The sequence below is a fragment of the Sceloporus undulatus genome, chromosome 5 (genome assembly GCF_019175285.1).
Source record: "Sceloporus undulatus isolate JIND9_A2432 ecotype Alabama chromosome 5, SceUnd_v1.1, whole genome shotgun sequence".
Lineage (NCBI taxonomy): Eukaryota > Metazoa > Chordata > Lepidosauria > Squamata > Phrynosomatidae > Sceloporus > Sceloporus undulatus.
The window spans coordinates 91,956,508-91,978,417 of record NC_056526.1 but is presented as its reverse complement, the minus strand read 5'-3'; the positions used below and the strand labels follow the sequence as shown (position 1 = coordinate 91,978,417).

At 38.7% G+C, this 21,910-nt stretch overlaps 1 protein-coding gene across 4 annotated transcripts in view; it reads right to left on the bottom strand.

Annotated features, from left to right (window-relative positions):
• PPARGC1A (PPARG coactivator 1 alpha) overlaps positions 1 to 21,910 on the bottom strand; it is a 96,078-nt gene that overhangs the window by 11,686 nt on the left and 62,482 nt on the right. For all 4 annotated transcript variants that reach the window (XM_042467987.1, XM_042467988.1, XM_042467986.1 and 1 more), the window contains 4 exons: positions 15,013 to 15,135; positions 13,637 to 13,841; positions 8,330 to 8,375; positions 8,147 to 8,220 (listed from right to left, as the gene is read on the bottom strand). In XM_042467987.1, coding sequence (XP_042323921.1) covers positions 8,147 to 8,220; positions 8,330 to 8,375; positions 13,637 to 13,841; positions 15,013 to 15,135 — 448 coding nt within the window. The remainder of the gene's footprint in view (positions 1 to 8,146; positions 8,221 to 8,329; positions 8,376 to 13,636; positions 13,842 to 15,012; positions 15,136 to 21,910) is intronic.

Here is a 21,910-nt window from a genome sequence, read left to right as displayed (position 1 = left end):
AATGCATTTATTGGTGCATGTCTACAAAATGAGGGAGTCTATCTTAGGGCATTAAGAAATCAAACTGGGCTATCAGTATCCAAATGTGTCAAATTCAACCAGACACTGACTGTGTGCTGAATACCTTGGGCTTATTTTCTTTTTCTTTAAAGGCAGGGCCATACATTTTTTGAAATTAATCTAGTTAATTAATTAAATATTTCCCCACTCTATCTGATCTTGATTTGGGACAAAGTATGTACTGATATGCACATTTCTGTAAAAATTTAGTTCCTTGGGGTTGGATCTGGATTATTCATACTCCAGAGTAGACCAGGAGTACACAAACAAGTTGAGCAGCCTTAAAAAATGAATAAATTAATTAAAAACATGTTTTGTAGTCCTGACACAGTTTCTTTTCTGCCCAAAACCAAATAAACAAAAAACACAACTGCATGATAGATTCTGAAAGACTGCAAGAGACCATTCATTTTTAAATAGGTTGCAACTTCTCTTTACTCTTTTACATAAAAATACTCATTTTTCAAAACCATTAGTAGAGTTCTAGTCATTTCCATGGTGCCATTCCTTCTTTTTTGTATTTTTGGTCAAGTGTATGACCCCAGTGTGTCCTGAAGGCAGAAAATCTCCCCTCAAGACCAGCCAGAGTTCCTCATCCCTGGAGGAGACCTGCTGAATGGTAAAGACATTGCTTAAGCTTCAAGAAATATCTAAGGTAAACCTTAATTATTTCAATGAGCAGCTCCTTAAATTTGCCTACATCTAGATCCAGCCCATAGTCTTAACTTGATAGTACTATGACAGAAAAAAAAATCAGTATCATTATCCAAACATGAAACAGTACAGGAAGAGCACACTCAGGAATATACATCCACACAGTAAAGGTTTGGGCTTCAATCATTTCTGAAAAATGGCTGGTGAAGCTTTTCAGAAGCAAAAGAGAACATCAATGTTTGTTCTTAAAAGTTTTGCTAAATAAGTACAGTCATGAAGATTTCTCTTCTAACGTTAAGTAAAGTGTAGCTTATGTCAGAACGATTCCTGTAAGATCAGAAATCATAATCTCAGGCAAGACCATGCTGATATAGGAAGCTGCCATGTTCTGGGCTCCTCCCATGTGAACCACGGCTTCCTATTTTTACTAAGCAATGTGGGAAGGAACTGTGCTAAGCAGCTGCCTTTTCTTCTAATCCAGGACTAGGCATTAGAGTTGCTTAACTACTATCTTGGTCTTCGGAATGAAGTTTGTCCCATGCTTTAGCAAATTAGAGAACAAGGATCTTTTTGCAAAGATTCCCAATTTATGACTAAGCCGATCTCAACAGCCAACTAGACATTTTTGGCTTTATTCAAATCAGGAATGAAAAGGAATATATTGGAATATTGCCTGTGATTTGTCAGACACAAAAAATTAAGTTCCAACTGCTGTTCTTTCATCAGAAACTTTAGAAGTCCTAGAGTGCAACCTGACAAGACAACTATTAAAAAGATACATTCTTGACAAAGGATAATAATTATAACTCACCTCTTGGCCTTCTTATGACAAACAGTTTTAGTGACTTTAGTTTGTAAGCTAAACAGAGTTGTATTACAGATCAAGAGTGCCCTCTATCATTTCTCCATTTAGAAACCATCATGGAGTCACTAGCATTATGCATGAACCCTAACACTAGGATGCTCATCATTCAGGTAAAAATACCTGCATGGAGCACCAACTGTGCGTATGATATTGTAATTTAAATATATAATTTTAAAATTGCTAGTCGTTTAGGTCACAACTACTTCCTTTACATTCAGACCTATACGGGAATTACAATTTATGAGTAACTGTACAAAAATATTAGTAAGGATTCTGTATGGTGTGGTATGAGGGGAGGTCAATGGGAGGGTGGCACCATGAGTTACTGCACTGAGTGACACCAACCGTAGTGATGCCACTGATTAAGGATTAACATGATTTAACATGAGGAGCCTTCCAACTCTATGATTCTATGATTATAGGCCCAGTTGTCATAGGCAGTAGTGGAAGGCGATTGCTACATACAGGAATCATACAACTTTTAGGTTGCAACAGCTCCACTGGCTGCTGGTCCATTTCCAGGCACAATTCAAAATGTTGATGATGACCTATAAAGCTCTATACAGTGTTGGCCTAGGCTTCATGATTCCATTATAGCTGTACAGTAAAGCCTTCTGGGGAGACCCTTCTCTCTGCCTCACCATATTCAAGGGAGAGGGCCCAGACTTGAGTTGCTCCCAGACTTCAGAACTTCATTCCTAGGGAGTCCTGGATGACTCTATGCTTGCTCTCCAGGTTAAAATATTCTTATGCCATCAGGCTTCTAGAAAATGTCTGGGTTGAGGTTTTAATTGTGTGCTGTGCTGTTTTATAGTGTCAATATAGTCTTTTAGTGAAATTTAATGTTTTCAACTTCATATTTAATTGTGTTTCACATAACCTTTACTGTATATTTATACCTTTATTGAATGTCTATATAGTTTGTAATCAATATTGCTTTAAATATGTTGTAAGCCTCCTTGAGTCTCATTATTGGAAGCAAGGGTAGTTTATTTATTTATTTAAAATAAATACATTAATGATGGGAGCTGCAGTCCAATAATTCCATGGTCACAAGTAATTCCCTTTGGTATATACAGTCTCATAGTGAGACACTGCAGTAGGTACTAGAATAAAATTTTGAGCCCTTGTTGCATTATAATAGCAAACTTCTAACATCTACATTGCCATCTTTAAAGTATTTTATTTGTATTTTTACTAGAGATATATCAAAAGATATATTTAGAAAGAAGGCGTGATTAGTCATTAACATCAGCCAAATTGTCTCAGTGCTCTTGTAAAGCACCCTAACATCTTATCTCATCACACACTTGAAGATCCGCACACACTCATAAAACCATCAGAGTGTCCATCATCTTAAAATGAAGTGCAGTGTTATGTTGTTCATGGCTGTCAGATTATTAAAGGGGACCAGATAAGAACAGCTAGCTTCAAATGGAATGTATGGGTAGGGTAGGGACAAATCTCACCACAGATAAAACAGGTTTCAATTGTGCAAAGGGGACATTAATGGATATTCAGTTATAAAACATTGATAGATAATTGATCTTGCAAACTTAAATGTGCACAACAAATTTTACATTTCAGCTTTATCAACACCCAACCAAAATATATGATTGAGGAGAAGATTTTTTATTACTGACTGTGCAGGAATGTAATGGACACCATTTTGTGTTAGAAAGGGAAGAGCAATGGAGATAAAGAGAGAGAGAAAAAAAAACAGAGCAAGATCAAGGAAGTTGCTATTTATATTGTAATAGGTTTGTGCTTTGACAGAGCAAGCAAGCTCACTAATGTTCTTTTCAGTTCAGTAGTGAGATCAAGGCAACTGCTATTTAAACTGTTATATACAGAGCTAGGGCATCAGAAGAAGTACCACCCGAGCAATACTGCTATCCAGTCTCTAGCTTGGCATTGCATGGATTCATCTCTGAACTCTGTTATTAATCAAAAATAATGCTGGGTTTTTGTTGCTCAACTAAATTGGAACCTATCTAACACATTTGTTTTCCTTCCTCTTAAAGCACTTTGAGGGTAAGGTGCCACCAACATTGAAAAGAGGTGGTGAAAGATCCCCCTCGCCAAGGTAATGCCACTTTATGCTGCAGGAGTGGGGTGACAGATGACTGGGAAAAATAAAAGCTCTGCTATGGGGCAGGGGGGACACCTGCTATTTACACATGGTGAAAGCTTCCATTTAGCTTTCTCAATGGTAATTTTCTGAAAAGAGGGAAAATGTATTCTAGTGCTAGAAAATCCCACCTCTCCAACACACTTCATGGCCCTGCTCCTATGGCATGGAATTAGATGGGACAATTTGGTTCATTTCTGAAGTCAGTGGACAAATTTCCGTATACACAGAACATATGACATAACATGCATACAGGCTTCATAGAGAAACCAAAATGGTGGCTGGGAAGCACTGGGAGAATGCTATTGAGGTTCTGCACCCTATCCCCAAAAGAAAAAAAGAAAGGAACCAAATTCATTCTCTGTTACTTGGGGAAAAAACCTTCACAAATGTGGTTGAAAGTTCTTTTTTAAAAAATGGTTCAGCCTTAATTCTTTCTCCTATTGAAAAACTTCCAAGCAGTCAGACCTCACCTCAAAAGTATCCCGAAGTGGTAGAGTTTAGGGAACTAGCTTCTCCAATACATATTTAACTACTTTATAACAATGACTGTTATGCAGTATGTGAGTATTGGTATTAAAAGGGAGGGGAGGGGAGAGTTACACTGGGCAGGTGAAATTTAGGCTGGCTGTGTATTACATTCATCACTGGAAGGCCACAGAAGACAAATATCTCTGCTGGAAATAACCCATACAGGTCCATTACATCTTTAAAAATCTTTACTACATGGTTAAATTACATACAGTAATTATTCAAAGTTTGTTTAGTTTCATAGACTGGGCAAGGACTACTTCTAGTAGTGACTATAGCATATGCTTCAACCCTAGTTCTCTGCAGGTAGATACAAAACAACTCTAAGAATTGCCTATGCGGCTGTTGTTCACTGTAGGTCTTATAAATGTGCTGCTACCCACCCTTTAATTGTTTCCCTATACAACTTGATTTCTCATCACGGGATGACTCACAATTGAATGTGTGAACTAAGTAATGAAAAGATGAAAGTTCTGCTTCTGGTCTTTGCTCCATGCTGGTTTATTAAGCCTTGCAAGCCATATGTTGCTGCTGCATTTATAGCAAAATGCTGTGCTAATCGGATCTGACTCCCATATGCAACTCTTGGCATAATCTTAACCCTCAAATAAGCACCACTTTTGCTACAAAGCAGGCAACACAACCGAACCTCTGAGTCTGCAACTTTCAACCGCATTAAGACCCAGTTACTCAACTTCTGCTTATAAAAATAATTACGTATTTAGCATCTTCAAAAGAACAGGAAAGATGGCTGATGGTTTCCAGGATAGAGGAAAAAAAGAATACTTTTTTAACACTTGACCACACAAAGAATTGGAAGAATGAAAAAAGAGGAGAGTGAACAGGATCTATTATATGGACCAAAAATTCATTTTCAATCAAAATTCAATCACAAATTTTTCAAACAGAGGTGATCGGTTCTAACATAATCTAAATCAGTACTAAGAAATGGATCTTTCATTTACACAATTACAGCTTCACAGTAAAGATGGGTTCTTCTAGAGCTGTGGTTCTAATAGGATTCTCAAGGTATGTTTGCAGGTACAAAACAATGACTATTGCTTAGGGCTCTAAAACATATTTCCTACATATTTCACCCTTGATGAGAAAGGATGTCTTTGACACACTGAGACACCCTGTCAAAAATCACTGTCTGTAGCAAAGCTTTTTGCCTCCTGTTGGGAGTGAAATTGGGAGCAGTCCCCCACCCCCATCTATCTCGCCACAAAAGAAACCTCTGTGCCAAAGTAATCTCTTCTCCCTTTGTTAAACAAAATACGCACATATAGAAAGGTAGGCATATTAATAAAAAAATAACTCACGCAAATGTTTATATTTTTCAAAACTCAACGGAAGAACACAGCAACACTCACAGTTTGCAGAAGTGTTTGGATGCTTTGTGCAAAATTTCAAAAGTATTTTTGCAAATAAGTTCAAAAATGTATCTCTCCACTCCCTACCCATTTCTTTAACAGGAATTTCATATTGTAATTGAGAGGTAAGTGGCCTTCTAAGATTCTGGAGCTCATTTAGCACCACGAAATTGTAGTTACTGTGTTTTTCACAGGTTACAGATCTTTGATTAAGATCTAAAATTACAGGCAAAGCAAGTGATCAAAGTAAATGCATCTGGCCGATTCTGTGTCTATAGAATAACAATGTATAATATTTGAATAAAATAGGTATTTTACATTGTGATAGTTTAGTATGCTTTGGATACTATTACAAACTGAATTTTGATTAGTGGACTAAATTGCAACATCATCCTATGGCTTCAACATGGTCTCCTCTACAGAACAGTGATCTGTACAGACTAAAAGCTAATCCCAAAGCTCCCATGGGTTTTTGTAACTGCCACAATCCAGGAGACCACAGCAGGCTATGAAAAATAAAATCCTTGGAATGTAATTCTTCACTAAGTTTCTTCTCCAAGATAGCAACAAGTGATTTCAGCAATTTTCTTGCTGCTATGAGAAAGTCTTTAAAAATCACGCAGTTTTCAAAGGTTATTCACAATTTGTGACATATTCTTCAAACAATTCACACGTGGTGTTTTGCTCAAGAAGCAGCATTTTCTGCATGGAAAATAATATTCCAATGTAGTAATATTAGTATCTGAATAGAAAATTCTGTTTTCTGTGCAGAAAATGATGTTTTCTATGCAAATCAATGCTATGTAAATTTCACACCTAACAAATCACAGGGTTTTTTCTTTGTAGGAAAAAAAACATTTTCTGTGCATGAATTACTATATATTGTTTAAATACTATTTTCAGCATAGGAAATGCTGGTTCTTGTACAGAAAATGCTGTTTTCTATACAAAGCAATCACGTGTGAATTTTACACAAAATAAGTCCCACATTGTGAAGATTTTCCGCACCGCAGGACTCTTCCTGTTAGTTTGTCAATCTTGAGAAAGATGATTTTCAACTACACACATTAATTTGAAAAGAAATCTAAGGAAACATGGATAGGAATGGGCTGATAGGCTGCAATTCTACATTTGCTTAACTGGAAGTAAACCTCAGTGAACAAAGTCGGACTTAGTTTGGGATACCTATATTTAGATTTGTACTGTTACCTACCTAATGGTTAAGCCTTTACCAAAGATAAGTATATAAGTATAGTAGGTTCAAGATATGGAAAATTACAGGGGGGAAACCCCTTCTTTGTGGCACGGGAAGATGAAAAACAGGTTCAGCATGTAGAATGAAGTACTATGAAGTACAAACAATTTAACACAGAGTGAACTGCATGCAATTATTTGTTTGTTTTTCAGAAAATGTTGGCAAGCCATGTTTGATAAGGTGACAAATCTGCTTATGAGAGAACGTTGCTCTTTATGAACCTAAAGACTGAGATGAAACACATCAAAGTTTATAACAATCTGAGGTTTCTAATGGTGTTTGAAATAAACAGCATACATCTTAATCTGCGTGAGAAAATATGTATACTTGGGGGGGGGGAGAACACAGATTTGATATTACAAACAAAAATACTTCATTCAAGTGAAAAGCTGTTTAAAAACGTCTACACAAAAGTACACAGAAAAAAATATGCAAGATTTTAATAGTGTCTCTCAGTTAGAAAAACAAAATCCATACCAATTTTCATGGAACCAGTAACAACCACCACCATCACCCCCAAATGAGAAATGAGACGACACTGACTTTTAGGTGGGAAAAAAGTCCTAAGAACGTAAGTTTAACATCTTCACTCATCATAAATTTTGTTCAAATCTAGTAAATATTGGTTGGACAAGTTTTTCCCCTCTAGTTTAAATGGAAACTAACAACATTTTAAAAATTAATCTGACAAGATATACCTTCTACTGTACATCTATGTTCCAGAATCTATATAGTCTTTTAATTCATTTTACTATTTTTAATATTTAGTATTTTAACTTCATAATTTGTTTTTAAATCTTATATTTATACTTTTATTAATACTTTTGCATTGTTTTTAATTTGCATCATTTAAATATAGTATTAGCCACCTTGAGTCCCATAACTGGGAGAAACATGAGACAAAAATGAATACAATAAATAAAATAATAAAATGAATAAGATTCCATGCAGACAAAAGGACAGGTGTGTGTTGTATATGAGAGGAACCTCAATGAAAATAGATATAGAGTGTTATATCTAAGGCTTTGGGGGACTGCTTATTTATTCCATATAAAAAAATTGCATTCCCTTTTTTCTCCTTATACATTAGGTCATGCCATGTAACAGTAGAACCATAATTTAAAAGCAAGTTAGAGAACTTGTGCGTAAAAAATAGTTAAACTAAATTAAAATTAATATCATAAGAGACCACATTAACATATCACCATGCACTTCATAATGTCAAGCTAGCAATAAAAAAATCTCACAAAACACAGACATATATCTATACTTCTCACCTGCAGTTCCAGAGAGTTCCACACTTAAAGTTTGTTCAATAGTCTTGTTCTCAAATGGGGAACCCTTGGGATCACTGGAAGACAGGGCACATTTATAAAAACAAGCTGAAATGGAGTTGCTGTAGCCAAAATGTATTTAAAAACCCCTCCCTGTTGTAAATATTTACAGCTCTTGATACTTACTTTGGTGACTCGGGCGTCAAAGGAAGCGATAAACTCATTGGTTTGGCTGAAGAGAGGGAACAGAAAACCAAGTGTGAAATATTGAGAAAAATTAGAGAATGTTATCCATACACACACACACACACACACACACACACAGAGGCAAAGAGAGAGAGAGAGAGTTGGCGCTCAGTATTAACAGATTCAACCAACCATCATGTGAAAATATTCACACACAAAAATGCAAAAAGCACACCTTGATTTTTGTTATTTTATATACGGGATGTCATTTTACTACACCATTATATAGAATGAGCACCCATACATTTTGGTATCCATAGAGGATCCTGGAACCAAATCCCAGTATAGTTCACCATTGTTTGAATTAGACTAGACAGAATTGCCCAGTTGTTTCCCAAAAAATAGGTGCTCCACGCTTTAATTTTCCCAAAGTCTTATTTTATAAAGTACATTATTTTACAGCATTGCCACTCAGTTTCCCAGCTCTCAATCCACAAAATGGGTTACTACATGTGGGGCAGAGAAACCTTTAACACATGCTCAAAACTCATGGGCCAAATAAGGCGGCTTCCGGCCACTTTGGAGACGTGGCATTCAAATGTTGTATGCCCCCCAAAGTGCTAGAAGCCGCTTTTCGCACCACACTCCAGTCCTTTGGGCTAGATCAAAAAGGAGTAGACTCCTGGTGGCACCAGTTTGGGACCACAGCAGTGGCTTGCTTTGGATGCTGACCATGCAGTCTTGGCCTGAATGTGGGCAGAAGTCACTCCTTCTGGGCTGTGTGCTTTGGCCTAGAGAGACATATTTGCCTGCATTTTCATATACACCTTGCTACTTATATGAGACCTTTTCAGAGAAAAACAGGTTATAATACTGTATAAGACAGGAAGAAGGGATGCAAATCTGTTTTCAGTAGCGACTACACACCTTGCACTGGACAGATTCCAATGCAGATTTCTGCTGGCAGAACAACAGAATCCAGCAGAAAGAGGAGGAGTTCAATCGCTCCTTCCCCACTGCAGTACTCCATGTTCCCTGCAGAAATCAGCATGGAGCCTACATCCAGGAAGGAAGGGCAAAGGAAGTTCTGAAAGCTATACCAGTATAAACCATAGTTTAGCCCATTAGGTGTCGTTCCAGCACCACACATGTATTACAGATTAAAAACAAAACATCCTTAGTTAGTACAATTTAGAAGTTTTTATAAGCAAGCTTATTTATGGCTTTTGTGATTTGATTGTTATTTGTACTTGCTGGTCAATGACCGAATAAATTTTATATATATATAAACATCCTTAATTGTAGACTGATTTATGTCAACTTCTGTGCCTGTACAATATAGACCCAAAGAACCTACCAAACTACCAAAATGCAGATAACATTGTGAAAATGTGTTCCCTTCATATTTAATTTAGACTACAGTTCATGTTTTACTTGGATATGACAGCAGCAATATAACTACAAACAACAGAACTCTATGAATATTCAGTTGATTTTACTTGTACAATATACAGTTTATATACAGTGCAAGGAAAATAGGTTGTTTCTGTGAGGCCAAGACCCATCCAAATATGATCCAAATACTTGCAAATTATTTAGGAAGTGGGGGGGTGAAAGCATGGCAGATGGTTTAACTGTGGTTAACATCTCCATGCTAAAACTCTGACCAACAGAGTTGATGAGCAACATCATGAACAACTTGAGCAACAGTGCATGTAAGTGTAAAAGTCAAAATCTTTTGCATCGGCCGGTTACACACCGGCAGTTGGGACGTCCGCAGGACGTCCCATTTTAAAAAAGGGGCATCTCTTCTAGACGCCCCTGAGTCTAATACGGACTGTGTCCGTACAATATGGCGCCGGCCCTTCTACATGGCCGGCGCCATATTGACGTATCGAACGCTGAGCGTCCAAACGTCGCGCGGCGCTAATGACGTCACGAATGCGCCCTTGGCGCTTCGCGACGTCATCAGTGCGCTGCGGAAAGAAGCTCCATTTTGGAGCTTCTTTTTTGCTCTGAGCGGGAGCCACGCGGTATGGTTGCTGCGGCTCCCGCGTGGAGCAAGCGGCAGCGGCAGCAGACCGCCTCAAAGCGGTGGTCTAGAACCCGCCATAGTTATTTCTGTGTGATGGTCTTAGGAATCAATTGTGATAGCCATCTTCTGTGTTGTTTTATCAAACTACAGAAAAAAATTGTGATAACCATCTTCTGCCAGGTCTCAATACTTTAACTTTATTGTCAGAGTTCACATCCTATTTGAACTTAGACAGGAGAGCTGGGGAACCTGTGTTGCTGAAGTGTATAACTCACATCAACTCTAGCTGGTCTGGGCAATGGTGAGATACGAGGAGAATAGTAGTTCACCTGCATCTGTATGGCTGAAGGTTGCCTGCCTCACATTAGTGGAACTTTAAAATGCATTGTTATACCATTTTATATACCAGTATTCATATTCAATGTGCTTAAAATGGTCTGAAACAGTTCAGAGCCATTACTTGGCTAATGTTGGAATACATTATAAAATGCTATTTTATACAACAAAGTACATGTTCAATGTCATTCATTGATTGAATGAATATATATCCCGTCTTTCTCCCAAAAATGGGATTCAAGATGCCTTACAATAATCCAAAAAAGGTGCTACTAAAACATTAATTTACACAATGTACAAAGGAATTAAGCTTCAACATTATCAAAAACATGCTTAAAACATAATTTAAACAAAAGATTAAAAAATTAAAACATCCCACCACTTACTACAGAACACACATAACAGCTCCATAATAAAAATTAGAATTCAAAATTCTGCCTAAAGAATCAGAAAGTTTTGTCTGAACAAATCAATCTCTTTGTTTTGTTATGTATGCCTTCAGGATAAAGGAAATAGATACCACATACAAACTTTTCTAAATCAGTGTTCCCTTATTATCCATTATGAGCAATAAGACTTCTTGATCCATAATGCAGTTCCTTGACCACCTTATTGACTTTAGTTCTTTCTCCAGCACATAAAGTATGCTTGAAAAATTAAGCACCAACGTTTAGTCAACCAGTCTTCAATAAAGAGATAGAATTAGAACTATTGATTCAGTCAATGCTGGAACTAAAGAAAGTAGGATTGCGTGGGATGGGGAGTGGGGTGGAGGTCTTTCCCATAAATCAACTCTCTGAAATGATGAAACAAACAGTGCTTGAATTACTGGGGGGGGGGGGGGGGGGAGCAGAAGAGTTGTTTCCTGGATTCTTCACCTTCTGTGATGCCCTCTAAGAGAGATGATTTGACTAAATTTGGGGTTGGCAAGTCGAGAGCTTGTTACAATTTTTAAAAGTTGAACATTATAGTTCTATACTGTGGTGTACTGTTGACAAAAATAAAATAAAATGCTCCATTTAGTTGTTCCTGCACCCCTCCAGATGTAACTGCTGATTATACAGTAGGCAAGATCAAGATGGCAAATGCTAGTCAAATTCCTAGGATGGCAAGAGAACTCAAAACACAAAATAACTGGACTACTGGCCATGCTGGATGTGGAATTCTGTGAGTGGTAGTACAACAAAGTAACTTTTCAAATTCTGCTTCTTTCTCATTCTGCAGTCAGGTATGAAGGAACCACAGTGCGCCCATGTTAAACGCGGGCGCTTTTATGCGGACTTGAGCATACGCGCTCAAGCCGCAGGGCGCAAGGGGCAGCACGTTCCATCCAAATGAATGGGGCACACGCCTGTGGTGTCCCACATGCTCCCATGCCACCACACACAAGCCCCATTCAAATGAATGGGGCTTGAGCATAGGCGGAATTTGCCTTATGCGGGGCGGGGAAGTCTGGAACGGATCCCCGCGTAAGGCAAGGGTCCACTGTACTCCTAGGCTGACTCAGGTAGCATTGCAGTATGGGGGAGTAAGACAGCCAGGGAGGGAAATAAAATGCAATTTACATTGGTTGGTTACAGAGTTTGTTCCTAAAAGCTACAAGCCACAATCCAATTTCTCTTGTTCACTGATGCTATGGCTCCAGAAGTTTGCTGATGTAACTGAGACCAGGTTTCTCCCCTTTGGCTGATGAGGAAGAAGGTAAGCTTTTCAAAGTAGCAGTTATCTTTAAAAAACAACTCCAAACCCCACAAACCCTCACTGTGGAAGTTTATGTTTTTACCATGTGTGGGTGTGTGGCGGGGGCAGGTCTTTACATTCTTGCAATCATGCCCTAGGAGTCAGCCATACATAGTACAGCCATAGTATAACATGCTTCTTGATACCACTGGAGAATACTAAATATCATTAAAGATGTTTATTTGGCCATAAAGAATTTTTTCTAAGTGACCGAAAGAGGTCAGGACAGTTCTTGCACTTCATACTGTTTAGAAAATAAAACAATAAGATCAGGGGTGCTTTTTTAAAGATATAATAGGACTGACATGTTTATTGCCTATTCAAAGGCTGCAAGAAAGCTGTTTTTATTGTCTCTTAAGGAATACACTGCAAGTTAACAATGTCTTCATTTCAGCCCGATAAAAAGCAGAGAGGCTCCCTGATGAACTGTCCTGCCCAACTTGTCCAGAATAGCAATTATTTCCTAGTAGCATATCAGTAGTTTTGCTCTGTTGGAATCCAGTTAACCCTCCACTTCACCATGGCTGTTTCGCCTTGCGTGTTGGTCTGAGCATCTGTTTTTATTATTGTCTTTCATCTACTCAATACAGAAAATGTTTATATGTGATAAGACTGGTTGACTAAACATTAGTGCTTAATTTTTCAAGCATACTTTATGTGCTGGAGAAAGAACTACAGTCAATAAGGTGGTCAAGGAAATGCATTATGGATCAAGAAGTCTTATTGCTCATCCATTCAACTCAGCTATGGGCAAACATGGGACATGAAAAGAGATCGGCCATACTAGTCAAGGTAACATGTACATGGTGAATCACTTTTTTAAACCTGGCCTACCTCACAGAGTTATAGTGGGGATAAAGTGTGATTGAGCCACCTTCAGATCCCTGAAGCTCAAATAACAAACAAACAAATAAACAAACAAATAAATAAATAAATAAATAATATATGGACCAATGTCAAGACAGACCTTATGTTTAAAAACCAGAGAGGATTAGGTAACACTCCTCGACTCCTCTAAATTAGTGATCTATACATCTAGAAAACCTATTTTAGCATCTTAAGCCTTCCTTGATTTATTGTTGTTCCCCCCCACTCTGCTTCTGCTCTGTTCCCTTCCCATGTTCATAGAAAATGGGAATGAACATTCGTTGCTAATAAAATGGTTGCCTAAATACTATCTGTTGACATAAGCTTACCTTGCAAATGATGCGTCTGAGAGTGCAAAAGCGCCTTCTTTTTAGAGGTGCATTTGTCTCTGCTGTTGTTCCTGTTCTCTGTTGGTTTGGTCTGTGGAGGGTCTTCATTGGTAGTCAGATACTTGAGAAGCTCAGAGCAGGGACGCCTTTGCGGCTTTTGTGGTTGACAAATGTTCTTTGTCTTATTGCTCCATGAATTCTCAGTCTTAAGATGCAAGTCACAATAAAAAAAGGGAAAGGAGGGGCAGGGAGCAGAAGAAAAAGGAAGCTGAAATTAGTGAACTGAACCTTATCAGAATGGATATAGGTTTTCTGAATAGATGAGATTTTCAAGCAAGTGTTGGGTCTAAGGGTACTAGATCTATGAGCTGTGAATAATTGTTTGCAGAACAAGGAAAGAAAATTACATTTAAAATTCCTAAATGACATTTATACAGCTTTTTATTTCATTTCTCTTACATTTCAGTGTTCGTACTCAGCAACATAAAACTAACAAGACACTACAATGCCTTTATTATGAACGGGGTCTGGTGGGGGGGGGGGGGATAAGCTGGTTTAAACCTTAATTTGCTGCTGATTGCTCAAGCCCAGTGCTCACAACTCTCTTAAGTACCCCTAAATGCTCTGTTTTCGGTTACAGTCAATGGCAAGACAAACATTGTTTAATACAGCCTGCTAACAGAATTACACCACTGCCAACATTTGAGGCAATTAATGGCTGCCACAGACCTTCCGCTAAGGTTCCAGCATAATCTTTTTCTAAGTTATGCTACAAGTGAAGTGGCCGCCTGGAATTGGGTGTCAACACATCAGGCCATGGATAATATTTTAATGGCAATGTCTACTATTCTCCACATAAAAAAAGTAATAGACTGTAAAGAAGCCTGTTAATTCTGCTGGGGGATAGGCATAACATGAATTATTCAGAACATTAAAAGAAATGAAAGCAACTTTTCTTTTTGTTTGGCGTATTTCCTGCCACCTGTATACCAAAGATACCAGGCAAATAAATTCAGCACCCCCAAGATCCTGGGACAGTTGAGATTCCTACTGGGCAGCATTAATTCAGTCCAGGTAATGAAGTAGGCAACCATCTTTTTCCTTCCCTAGTCATGCATTTAACAGTGATGTTTTGTGTGAAGACACACATGTACAATAGCCCAACATTAAGTTGAGCCACTGTCCGAAGGACCTCTGCACAGAGCATTAGATGATGATACTTCAGGGGAGTGGTAGAAGACTGGGGCACAGATTACTAATGATGGACTGTTCTGGTAAGTATATGGCCTAGGCCATACTTTGTGACTGAAAGCATTGCCCCTCCCAAAATGATCTTTCAAATCATATTTATATTAGCACATAGATTAACTCTGTACCTTAACCACCACAGGGCTTGTTCTGATCCTGTGATTGGCATTTGCATGGTTGTGTGTGCTGAGGCCACTGCATTCATTGTAATTTAGCTGGATGTTAGCTGGTGCCAACAGGAGCTTCTTAAGCTGCAGGCATAACAAAAGGGAAAGGTTTGGGATGTAGGGAAGGGGAAAAGTTAGGGAGAAAGAGAAATGGAATTATGTATCTCAGGTCCTTAGATTTTCTTTTATGAGAATATTAATTTAACAGGTCCTGTTTGGACAAAAATCGACATGTCTACACATATACGGGCCAACACACAATGGGAAAGCAGGAATGTGCCACACTTGCCAGGTCTGTTGCATGTTGCAGGCCTGTTGCACGTCCACATGTGAGTATACATTTTGCCTATGTGGACAAAGTCCAATTTGCCAAAGTTTTAACCCAGGTAAAATTTAGAAAATATTCAGTTTTAGGCTTTTACAAGATTTGAATCATAGAATCATAGAGTTGGAAGAGACTGCAAGGGCCATCCAGTCCAACCCCCTGCCATGTAGGAAATCTAAATCAAAGCATCCAGCCTCTGTTTAAAAACCTTTAAGGAAGGAGACTCCATTACATTCCGAGGGAGTGTGTTCCACTGTCGAACAGCCCTTACTGTCGGGAAGTTCCTCCTAATGTTGAGATGGAATCTCTTTTCCTGTAGCTTGCATCCATTGCTCCTGGTCCTAGTATTTGGAGCAGCAGAAAACAAGCTTGCTCCCTCCTCAATATGACATCCCGTCAAATATTTAAACAGGGCTGTCATATCATAATTAGCTTACTTGCTAATAAGCTTACTTGCTGTTCACTGCTATGATCTTTGGAATAGCGGTATATAAATAAAACAAATTATTAATTAATTAATTAATTAATTATCACCTCTTAACCTTCTCTTCCCCAGTCTAAACATCCCCAGCTCCCAAAGTTGTTCCTCATAGAACATGGTTTCCAGACCCTTCGCCATTTTAATCGCCCATCTTTGGATATGCTCCAGTTTCTCAATGTCCTTTTTAAATTGTGGTGCCCAGAACTGGACACAGTATTCCAGGTGGGGCCTGACCAGAGCAGAGTGGCACTATTACTTCCCTTGATCTAGACACTATACTTCTATTGATGCAGCCTAAAATTGCACTGGCCTTGTTAGCTGCCCCATTACACTGCTGACTCATGTTCAACTTGTGGTCTACTTGGACTCCAATATCTCTTTTACATGTAGTCTCATTCAGCCAGGTGTCCCCCATCCTGTATCTGTGCATTTCATTTTTCCGTCCTAAGTACAGTACCTTACATTTCTCCATGTTGAAATTCATTTTATTAGCTTTGGCCCAGCTTTCTAATCTATTAAGGTCATTTTGAATTTTGATCCTGTCCTCAGGGGTATTAGCTACTCCTAGTTTGGTGTCATCTGCAAATTTGATAAGTATGCTCCCAATTCTGTCATCTAAGTCATTGATAAAGATGTTGAATAGCACTCCCAGGACAGAGCCTTGTGGGAACCCACTGGTCACTTCTCTCCAGGATGAAAAGGAGCCATTATTGAGCACTCTTTGGGTTCAGCCAGTCAACCAATTACAAATCCATTTAACAGTTACTTTGTCTAGCCCACATTCTACAAGCTTGTTTGCAAGAATGTCATGGGGAACCCTGTCAAATGCCTTACTGAAATCAAGATATACTATATCCACAGCATCCCTTCATTTTACAAGCTGGTAATTTTATCAAAAAAAGAGATTAGATTTGTCTGGCATGACTTGTTTCTCTGAAACCTGTGTTGACTTTTTGTGATTATGGCATTACTTTCCAGATGTTCAGAGACTCTTGGTTTAATGGTCTGCTCTAGAATCTTTCCTGGTACAGATGTCAGACTAACTGGATGATAATTGTTGGGATCCTTCCCCCCCCCTCCTTTTTTTGAAGATGGGGACAACGTTTGCCCTCCTCCAGTCTACTGGGACTTCTCTTGTTCTCCAGGAGGTCTCAAAGATTATTGCCAATGGCTCCGATATTACATTTGCCAGTTCTTTTAATACCCTTGAATGTAGTTCATCTGGTCCTGGAGACTTATATTCATTTAGGTTAACCAGGTATTCCTGTACTATATATTTACTTATTCTGTGCTGAAATTCCCCTATTCTGTCCTCTGTTCCATTATCCTCAGGTTGAGCACCCTTTGCTTTTTCTGAGAAGACTGAAGCAAAGAAGGTGTTGATAATTCTGCCTTTTCTCTGTCTTCTCCACGCAGTGGCTCTACCGTTTCCTTCCTCTTCCTTTTGCTGCGGACATGCCCAAAAAGCCCTTTTTGTTGTTCCTAACCAGTTCATTCTGTGCTTTAGCTTTTCTGACTGAATTTGACTGGCCGAAACAATCCCTATTAAAACATCATGGACATTATGCAGGCCCAGAGACAGGACAGTCAGACCTAGAGAGTAGGTGGAGGCAATTCTGTTCTCCCATAGAGGCTTGTACAAAATAGGCCACTCTTATTCAGCATAACTTCCTTTGCGCCAATTCTAGTACTACAGAAAAACTAAGAGTGGAAACAAACCCTTCTGAAAAAGGAAACACATCTCTTGTTTCAGGGCATCCTTTCCAGTTAGAGTGGGAGTCATAAACTAATATTCCACTGTATATTCCTAAATACCTGTATGGACGGGTGGGAGAAGAACGACCAAGGTAACTTTCCTTTGTCTACTGGGAGGAGCGTATCTGCTCAAACAGCCCATCCAGCTCCTCAAAAGAGAACTCAAAACTTCAATTTATCTGTGAAAGCCTCACGGCTAAGTCACTGCAGGCTGCTTCAAACACTACTTTGTTCTCTGTGGCTTCTGAACCCTGCTCTACATAACATTCATGCAGGGAATTCCATGCCAAGAAAACCCATGATAAGTTTGCCTTATGGTCGCCATATGTACTAGTTGCTTTCATTACCTATTTGGCATTTGTCCTGCCACACAGTTATAGTTTTCTGGTCTGCGCTGGGTTGGGGTTTGTACCTGTGGGTAGAGCTCACAACATTCCAATCATTTTCCTTTTTAAAACTAATGAAACCATAGGTATTTTAATTATTTTAATAACATAAAATGGTATACCTTTTTCCAAAAAAAATGCTACTATAATAGTAACTGCTTTGGTAGCCTTAGGACTGCAACTAACTATTCTAACATGTAAGTTCCCTAGCTCTGGATACTTCTTCCTTTGAAATGTTCAGAAATATAGATCTTTTCTGCACTTTCAGCAAAAACCTGGTCACTCATTACCTAGGTTACTACAATCTGCTTCCCTCTGGTCTTCCACTATCTCACCCCTTTTCATGCCTCTCTGGCAGTCTTCTACCAATTCTTGCTCCTCTGGTAATAAGACTCCTCTCTTTTACTCCTTACGCTCTCGCTTCCTATCAAGGTCCTTGTGCTCTACTGCATTCCCCTTTCTGCCCTATGTGCTTGGAACTCTAAATTCCATCTCAAAACCCACTTTTTCCCCATATTGTTACTGATTCTGAGCACTTACATCTGAAGCAGCTGCATACTGCTCTCCTTTTAATGCTGCCTCTACATCCATTCCCTTCTTCTATTGTTTACTAGGTACTGAAGGTGCCATATAGCAAAGACATGGAAGTTCACACATATAACCTAAGAAACAGCTTTGTGCCAGCTGTACATCCAATATCTACTTCAAGAAGCTAAAGGCCAACATGGCTTCCCAGATAGCAGAAATGAAGAAATGTATATGTAAATTTGTTAGGTAATTAGTTTGATTTGTAAAAGTTGACTAATGAGTTCCTTATTTGGAGAGGTTTGTGAATCACTATGTCATCCAGCAGCAGGCCACTAGATGTTTTATCTTATGAAACTTTCATGTGTGAATGTCTGTTTAGGATTTTTTATTCCCTCTTCCCCAATTATTTTGCACCCTTTTCATTCTTATGCAGATAAATGCAGAGGTGAGCAACCCATGCTTCTCAATCTGATTTCTTAGAGTCCTATTCCAACAAATGGTGGCAGCTCTTTACATTTGTCTTATAAATTTTTATGTGTTTTATAAGACGAGGTTTGTGTTTGTATCCTGGCTTTGATGCTGAATTTTCACATGACTTGTCAAGAGTTTTGAGCTACACAGGAGTTCTGCAATGTGGAAAATGGTCCTGTGCGTTGAGCCTCAGCTCCTTTAGAACAAGAAAGATAAAAAGCCTACTTCACAAAGTTGTCAAAAAGATGAGCAACATAAGGCTCGCAGAACCATTTTACACACTGGAAAATGATATATTAGTAGTTACCTTAGGCCAGAAAAGGATGGTGGTTGGTTAGGGTTTTTTTCTCCTCCCAAAGCTTTGCTGCATTTCATCTACGAGTTTACAAATAACAGCAGAAGGAAACCTGTTTTACCTGGGGACCTCACAACTAATCTTAAATGGAGACTGTGCCCAAGGGCATAAGTAAAGACTTTTAAATTCATAAGGTCACAAGCATTTTTTGTCATGTACACATAGGCACACAACTATACACTTTATTTCATGGACATTTATGAAGGGATGCACAGCCTCTCCTTTATCATCATCAGCAGAACAGAGAAAACACAAATGAAACCAAGAGGGGAAGGATAATATAAGGAATGGCTGGGTACCTTGTAGCCCTCAATTTTCAAATACCCTGTGCAAGCAATCATCAGAGAACGAGTTATCCTTCTCCTAGCATTCCATGACACAAGAAGAAAGAGGGATGGAGGACAAAGTGGGTGGTGGAGAGAGGGGAGAAGATGACAGAGAAAGAAGTGGGGAGAAAAGGCCCATACATTTTTTGCTATTCTTCCCCCTCCCACACTGCCAACATCAGTCCCCAAACAAATCACTCTAACAGACTATGGCATCTTAAAGAGAATGACCCTTCCTCCTTGTAAGAATAAGTGTAAGTGGAAAGGGAAAGGGATTAATAGTTTTTCATACTGTCCTCCTGCCACCTGGCATATTCTTGTGAGGCAAAACTAGTGATACACATGGGGTCTCACTGTTTAACCTGATTCTTTAAAACTCCAGAGGTATACTCACATTTTTAACAGTCTTACATGCATAGTCTAACAAGTGAAATTACTAGCTATTGTTTTAATGCCCCCCCCCCTTTGTGAGAATGTCAGAGAAGGAACTGCACCAAAGAACTACCACGATGGATACTGCTTACAGAAACTATAGCTAGCCCTGGAACTATGTCTTATGTCAGAGATGGCCCACATTAGAGTAGTTCATGGTTGAACAATGCTGGCAAGAAATCTAGCATAAAACAACGTTTTCTTACAATACTGGAGATTATAGTGCAGAGATACAGAAAACCTACAAATAGGCAGGGTTGGTTCCAGACTTAGTCAAAGCAGAAGTTAATCAAAATTAATAATGACTGATGGAAGTCATGACTGACTACATTAAATCTGCTCTAAGCATGTTTGAGTCTGAATCCTATCCACAGTAATTAAGAAGAACAAACAGCAGCACAAAGTAAACAACATCCAAGATGATCTAGTTTTTAGGCCAGGCAAAGCAAATAATATAATTTTCTTGGTTGCTGGTAAAATAATTTGGGAAATGCATGTTACAAGTTATCTTTATAGTCACAGCTATAAGATACTGAATTCCTCAAATCCATTATGACTAGGAGATAAAAAGAGTCCTCTGGCAGCAGAAAAAGGTTTTGTAATGTTAGTTTGGGGAAAGTCTATGTAGTCACTTTTTTCATGCATAGCTTCTCAGACTTTCAGAGCTCTTTAACCACAGCCATTTCCACCAGACCACTGAACAATTCCCCCATAAATGCCACCTTTCAGATGTGCTGGTCTACACTTCTTTTCATCCCTAGCTTGTGGAAAGGAGAAGGAAGGAAGATGGCAATTGTTAGCTAATATGTCTGGAGAATATCAGGTTTTTGATGCTGTTGTGTTCATAAACTGCTTTAGAATCTTGATATGTTCATAATAAATATAAAATCAAATTATACCTTCTAGTCTCATATGCAATACATGGGGCTTTGGCTCATGGATTCATGGAATGCTTGTAAATACTATATGACCATACAATGGGATGATAGAACTTCTACTAGTAGCTACTTCATTAGTAGCTACATATCTGGTGGCAATAAGTCTTTGATATTAATGAGTACAGCAAGGAAGGTATCACTCCCTGAAGACAATGGCAAACTAAGATCTGTTCTTACACATTTCTGGAATGCTGCCATGGCACATCTTTGAGCATGACAATGTGTGCTTTCTCATTCACATGGGGCATTGTTTACCTGCTGCAGTGGAGGTATATATCAAAAAACTTAAAATCCAACAAAAGACTCTGAAAGTAAGCTCATTTCATCTTTTCTACATTTTCTCTTACTAGATAGACCCTCCTCCTCCCAATCTTTGGTTCTACTGTAAACAATGATACTGCACTATCTTATTATAGCTAGAAGCTCCTCCTTACCATACATTTTAAGGTATATAGCTAAGTTGTTGTTTTGTGGGATACCTAAAATGTAACACACGTATGAACTGAACACATTTCTAAGTGCACACAGACAGTTGTCAAGAATCAAGTTTGGCCTTATAAAAAGTGAATCTCTTACTTAGCCCAACTAGGAAGTGGTAAACCATATGTCATTTTGGGACTCGACAGGTGCAAATGATACTAAATGCAAACTGTCAACACATGCGATCAGTGGTATGAGATGACTACTCACAGAAGACCCAGTGAAAACTTGTGAGCTGGATTTATGGCATATTCTGTCCATGATATTTTTTACTGTCTTTTGTCATACTCTCTCCCACACTGCATGTTTACTCCAGGAGAGCATATCTACTAATTTTTATTGGCACAGATGAGTACAAATTGGGTTAGTTCAGGAACTCAGG